Genomic DNA, 6297 nt, shown 5'->3' on the forward strand with positions numbered 1-6297 from the left:
GACTCCGGCGATGGAGCGAGTGGACGGCAGGAACGGAGAGCAGGTCCGACCTCTCAGATACCACCTGAACCCTCAGACGGACATCCCGCTGACCCCGCCCCAAAAAGAGGTAACCAGAGTAACCGCACAGACACGCCGACACTGACTGTTTGCAGCTGGAGAGGTGCAGCACGCCATGGCAAACCGCCTGAGCGAGCATTAAGGGAATTAAGATGTGTGTGTGGAGAGCGAATTTTGTATTTTTGAAATCGGTCTTTTTAATAGTAAAGATTTGAAGCGAACTGTGGAGGTTTTGTTGATTTTCTGTGAGTGAGGTCTACCACTCGTGGTTTGGGGTTTTTCTTTATTTTAATCCACGAACACCTCCTACGTTTCCTTTAAAACGCACCCAGTTCTTCTAAACCTCATCCTGCTAAATATTAGACTCTTTCAAAGGCATCGCCCTTAATCTCTTGAAAAGGTTTCTTGTAAGCTCCCAAAATATATTTCCATATTTCTCTTCTTGTATCGAATGACATCACAGACGGTGTTACTTTGAGCATATATGACTGTGTGCGCTGTGGCGCCGCTTCCTTCGCCCTGCTCCGTTCTGAGTAAACTTCCTGTCTGCAGTGAGTAAAATTAATACTGAGACTCGAGCAGAAGCGAGCGAGGCTTCGCAGAAACATGAAGTGAAACGTCGCCGACGGCTCAGAGGAAGTGGCACGCTCCAGCACCTTTTCCTCTTCTGTCTGACATTAACACACCTGCCCGTTTGGCCTCTGACCTCTGAGTCTGTCAGCTGTCACTCTGCTTCTGCTTCCTGTTTCCTCTCCAATCAGGTTCATGACAGACCTGCTCCTCCCACTAAGCCACTCCCCCCAGACCCTGCTCTAAAACCTCCACCGCAGGTAACCGCTCCCCTCTAGGTGTGTGCGTGTTCAGGTGTCCTGAGTGTGTCTGCGTGTCGTCGTGATGCATGATGTGTGTGAGTCGTGTCGTCTTAGTCGTAGCGAATCATTCGTGCAGATTTAAGTGTTCAGTGGAAAAGCAGGAAAAGTTCAGCATTTTAAAAGATCCTCAGATTCTCTGCGTCCCCGAGACCTCAGAAATAAAATCAGCTGAGGTCGTCTAACGTGTCGCTCTGGGCGGGACTCTGTAAGAGACGTCAGCAGGGAAAATAAACCAAAGACGGCATCAGTGAACACAACGAGCAGCAGCGACAGGAAGCACCGGCTACGTGAGGAGAGTGAGGCGTGCTGGTGCGTGTGGACTCGTCTACTTTTCCTTAAACATGACACTAATTGAGCAGCCGGAGGATGGCGGTCAGCTGCACTTCCAAACAGCAAAGGCTTGAGAAGGCGCTCTTCATGCCCGGTTTCAGGCCCTCACACACCTGCACAGGTAGATGTGTTGGCTCGATGAGGTGTTCAGCTGAAGTGGATCCTGGACAAACCAAACGCGCTGCAATCTGCTGCTGCTTCTCCCTCCTTTCCTGCAGCAGCGAAAGCTTCCCAGCAGAAGTGCAGCCAAACACGGCGTGTTGTTTTCTGAGGAGTCGATCAATAACTCTCCAGGACTGCGAACGACTTCAGTGTTTGTTTGCTAGCACGAAAGTGTTTTGGGTGTGAGCCGCCACAAATGCCACATAATTAGGAGCACGTTATTAATTTTCATAGCTGAAGTACAGAAGCTGACTTCGTCAGCTCAGGTGGATGCTCACCTGCAGAGCAGCCTTAACGAGGAATTTTGAGGATTCCCTAAAATGTTGAACTCTTCCTCGCTGACTCAGCTCGGCCTCGTCTCCACCTCCAAACACTGACTCGATGTTCTTCTGACTTTTTATTTCTGCTGCTTCAGTTGGTCAAACAGCGACCGGCCCCCCCCACCAAGCCTCTGCCCCCTGACCCCCCCGCCCCCTCCAACCAGGTACGCTACCTGTAGTGTGTAGTGTTACTGTCCGTCCCGTTTGTCTGCAGTACGTGTGTGTGTCGTCTGTTGGAACGTGTTGTCACTGCTGATGTAGCGCTGAAGTTAAAACAGAACCCCACTCAGCAAAATTGGAGCTCCGCCTTCTTGGTCTGTTAGTACAGTGACCTCACAGCAGCCATGTTATTGGTTGGATGATGTCAATAAAAAGGCGCCAGCAGCACAAACACGGTCCAGAGGTCCAGTTCAGGTGAAGCTAGCAGATACCTGTCAGTCAAAGAGGCCACGCCCCTAAAAGTGCAAACCTTAATCCTTAAATACAAATTAGCAGAATTCACCCTGGACTGACTCACTGCTGCCTCTGCTGGATGTCAGAGGAACTGCAGCTGCTGGTGCTTCATTTTCAGGTCCCGCCGCTCCAGTCGAGTCATAAAACTCTAAAATATTTAAATCGAAAAACACAAATAAGAAATAGAAATACCCCCTCACACCTCCCCTAATGCAGCAGGTGGTCAAGTTAATCTGAAGTTCCAGGAAACTGTTGGTGCCAATCAGCAGGTGAAACATCTGCCTGACAGCCTAGTTTGTCTGACCCATGTCTTTCCTGCCTGCATGCTGCGCTATCAGTCTGATATGAAATAACATCTCATTAGTGAGTCAGACCTCTCGGTTTCACGTCAGTCAACAGAGAATTTCAAAATAAAGCTCAACGACCTCGAGTCCTCGCCACCTGCTGTGCTCTGTTTCCTCCTCACGTTTCCTCGTCTTTGTTGCTGAAGCTTCACTCTTCTTCCTCTCTTCTTCCTCGCTAACCCTCCAGCAGCTGGTGAGTCGACCAGCTCCGCCCAACAAGCCTCTCCCCCCTGACCCCATCACACCTGGACAGGTACGCCCTACCTGCATGCTGCTAGCTGCTAGTACATAGAGAGCATATAGTAGTGCTAGGAGCTGAAATGGTGATGAGATGGATCAATCACTGTGATTACTGAGAGCTGATGGTCAGACTGGCTGTGTGAGGGTGTGATGTGATTGGTTGGCTGGAATCATGCCCAACATTAATGAGGCGTTCAGGAACGCAGGTGAGTGTTGGGCATGCAGGCTCCTGATTGGATAGAATCACCTGTTTTATCATTTCAGACTTGGTAAGTTTCAAAGCTGCAGCTGATTCATTCGTAAAGAGGAAACCAATCAGCCGTTTTGATTTAAAAAATCCTCCAAGCTTCTCCGTGATGTCACATTTCCTTTGAGCCAGCCGAGCAGTTACAGGTGACACTCATTTGTTTCTTTCTGCAGGTTTCTGTTCCACTCAAACCTCTAGTCCCAAAAAAGCCCCGCCCTCCAGCCATGCCGTCCAACCCCTACCTTCCGCCACACCCAGTCTACAACTCCAACAGTAAACCGCCGCCACACGGGGCAGTCGCACCTGCTGCTGCCGGACCCAACAGGTACACCCGACAGCTTTTTGTCTCTTTCTTAAAGCTTTCTGATCTAAGACGATGACGTAAGTGTACTTCCTCAAGGTTTCCTGTAATCTGACAGGAAGAGACACGAGGACATGTTTGCATCATGAGTGAAATTGCAGCTGTGTTTGAGCCAATCCGCTCGTCCAACAGACGAAGAGTGGAGCTAATCGTTCAACATGTACAGTTGTGACTTTTTAACAGGAAGCTGCTCTTTTTGTAAAGTGTTGCACAAATGCCAGGGCGTGAAAACGTGTGAGTGAGGGTGGCGGCTTCCTGTGGCGGGTATGCAGCAGGGCGGAGGCGCTGAACTCGCAGGAATCTCTGCAAATTTGATTCAGCATCACACCTCTCAGCACATGAAACTAAAACAGCGTCAAGCATAAACAATAAAACCTGAGAAACCAGAGTCACAGGCGCCAGTTTTGGGCGGGAGATTTTTAGGCCTGAAACGGTTTGAAGATGTAAACGTGTTGAAACTGAATTTGAAACGTGTGCAGGAGCTGTTTGCTCCGCCGAAGGCCGTCTCTGATGTTAGCCTTAATGTAAAAGTGAGCCGTGAGCAGTAACGTCTTCTCTCCTCTGTGCAGACGGCCTCCTCTTCCTCCGCTGCGACCCGCCGTCCCTCTGAAGGTGGAGTCCTCTCCTCCGCTCTGACCCCCCGGGTGACCTTTGACTGATCACAGAGCAGCTGAAGGTGGAGATGATGGAGATGATGGAGACTCGCTGTCACCGGATTTCATCCTCACGAGTATTAATGAGCGCTGCTGTATCTCTGGAGTTCAGTGCCTTGCTCAGCAGCACCTCGGCAGCGGTTAATGTGGATGTTTGGGTGACGTCACGTTCATTCAGTGCCTTGCTTAAAGACCCTCGCACCGACCTATGATTAGTGGTTTCCAAACTGTGGTCCACGGCCCATCTGCAGACGTTTCGGTTGTTTTTTTTAAGACATTGTTTTTAGTGAAACTTTGTTTTTTTAAATAAACGCGTATGCGCCCGGACAGACTTCCTGCCTGCTCCAGGATCTTCTGATCAACAAAGACTTGGATGAATGTTCGAGTGGGCAGCAGGAGATGAGTCACAGATTTGCTACGTTTTATTTTCTGTTACAGAGAAAACAGATTTTTCCACTTTGCTCGGAATATTTTTATGAAGATTCCCACACACAGGCTCGAGTCGCTATTGGACAACATCCTCGCTCTTATTTTGAAAGCTGCACTGCTGCTGACCCGAGCCCAGCTCGTGTTTCCCTACAGACACCGTCTCTGCGTCCGCAGCTGGCGATGACTCTGTGCTTCTCCCTCTCCTGGGATACACAGTGAGCTGGACGAGCGACCAATCACACCCTGCAGCAGGTGTACAGGAAGTGCAATCACCAGCTGAGCTCCGCCACAGTCAGAGGAGAGGCGGCTGACGACGGCTCCTCCTGGCACAGAGTGGGCACAGAGCAGCGGTCCGGTGCGTTGTGATCCATGCGTGACTTCCTGCCTCACTGATGCCGCATATGCAGCGTCACTGTGCAGGAAACGCCGCTGTCAGGAAGAGCGACTGCGAATAAAGCTGTAACGCTGCTAACTGTGCTGACTTTATTCTGAAAATGTCTCCATCCTAACTTTCACGTATTCACAGGAATAAAGTAAGACGAGGCTTTTGGCCGTCATCACTTTGATCTCAGAGCTTCAGCCTTTATTTTCCAAATGTCACAATAAAGGATCAGGACTTTATGCTGTTACGTAATGTCAGTGAGCTTTTGTTTTTTTAAGGTTTCTACTGTACAAACGCTGCTCTGATGGCGTCGGTCTTTTCAGCTTTGCAGGTTTTATTTTAGTGCTTTTTATGTACGTGTGTACTTTGACTTTATTGTGAAAATCTGAGGTTTTTGTTCTTTTCTTAAATGTTCGCCACACCTCTCTCGCCTTCGCCCGCATGTTTCTACACCTGCTGACTGTGTTTAATTTTGCTGGCTCGTGTTTTTTTTATTTTCTGAACCCGCCTTGAGAGCAGAGACAGCAGGAATGTGCGCCGATCGTTTGTAACGTGACACCAAAGAAACGCTGGGAGACTAAAGCGATGAAGATTCAGAGGAAGGTTGATGTGAGCTGCTAAAGGAGCAGTTTGCAGTTTAACCATCGCCTCGTCGCCTTCTCGCTTGCAGCTGTGTGACGTGCTTCAATTTAAAGACATCTGAGAAAACGTGACTGTTGCCTTTTTGTAGTTTCTGTCCTTGGATCCTGGAGGTGGACCGAGCGATCCCCAGTCACCCCGAGAGGGCTGGGGGTTGATTCCTGTCCAGCCTGTGTGCCTGCTATTAGATTAAACTGCAGTGATGTGAATAAAAGAAAGTCTGACGCCTCAACGTCAGTTATTTTGTCCCCACAGTGAATAAATGTTTCTAGGTGGTGTTCAATAGAACAGACAGCTGCTGTATTCAGAGCAGATTCACATAAACCTGCAGTAAAATAAACATATCAATAAAAGATATATATATTTGAAACAGCCTGGCCTTTCTTCTAGAGTAAGAGCGGATGTGCACTTTTTTTTTCATTTATTATGAAAAACCAACGCAAGAAGCATGGAGGGTAAAACCCCGAGTCTGAAGCCTCGGGCTGTCGTCGGGTTTGAGTGACTCGGTCTGCACCAAGTGACTGAAAAACCTGGTTATTCCTCCTGCTTCAGAACGAGCAGAAGCTACAAAATGCACTTTGCTTTTCTCAGTTTGACCTGAGACCCTGAACTCAGGAAGTGTCGCTGAGGTCAGATCATCTCTAAGCCTCCTGCGCGACCGCAGGAACCACGGACTGTCGACACAGAATAATAATAATGGATTGCATTTATAGAGCGCTTTACAATGCCACTATTCATTCACTCTCACATTCACACACTGGTGGAGGCAGCTACAGTTGTAGCCACAGCTGCTCTGGGGCAGACT

At 49.0% G+C, this 6297-nt stretch overlaps 1 protein-coding gene across 6 annotated transcripts in view; it reads left to right on the forward strand.

Moving 5' to 3' along the window:
* adam15 (ADAM metallopeptidase domain 15) overlaps window positions 1-5862 on the forward strand; it is a 30032-nt gene extending 24170 nt beyond the window's left edge. The window contains exons 20-25 of one of the 6 annotated variants that reach the window (XM_085423983.1): window positions 1-109; window positions 822-890; window positions 1840-1908; window positions 2729-2794; window positions 3202-3353; window positions 3959-5862. In XM_085423983.1, the coding sequence (XP_085280109.1) occupies window positions 1-109; window positions 822-890; window positions 1840-1908; window positions 2729-2794; window positions 3202-3353; window positions 3959-4025 (532 nt within the window). In that variant the 3' untranslated portion in view covers window positions 4026-5862. The remainder of the gene's footprint in view (window positions 110-821; window positions 891-1839; window positions 1909-2728; window positions 2795-3201; window positions 3354-3958) is intronic. The other 5 variants (XM_085423984.1, XM_085423985.1, XM_085423986.1 and 2 more) reach the window with 5 other exon arrangements.
* Window positions 5863-6297: the final 435 nt, after the last annotated feature.

The sequence above is a fragment of the Rhamphochromis longiceps genome, linkage group LG11, assembly GCF_057381845.1.
Source record: "Rhamphochromis longiceps isolate RC_006_pf linkage group LG11, R_longiceps_female_GT1.1, whole genome shotgun sequence".
In the NCBI taxonomy this organism is placed as follows: domain Eukaryota; kingdom Metazoa; phylum Chordata; class Actinopteri; order Cichliformes; family Cichlidae; genus Rhamphochromis; species Rhamphochromis longiceps.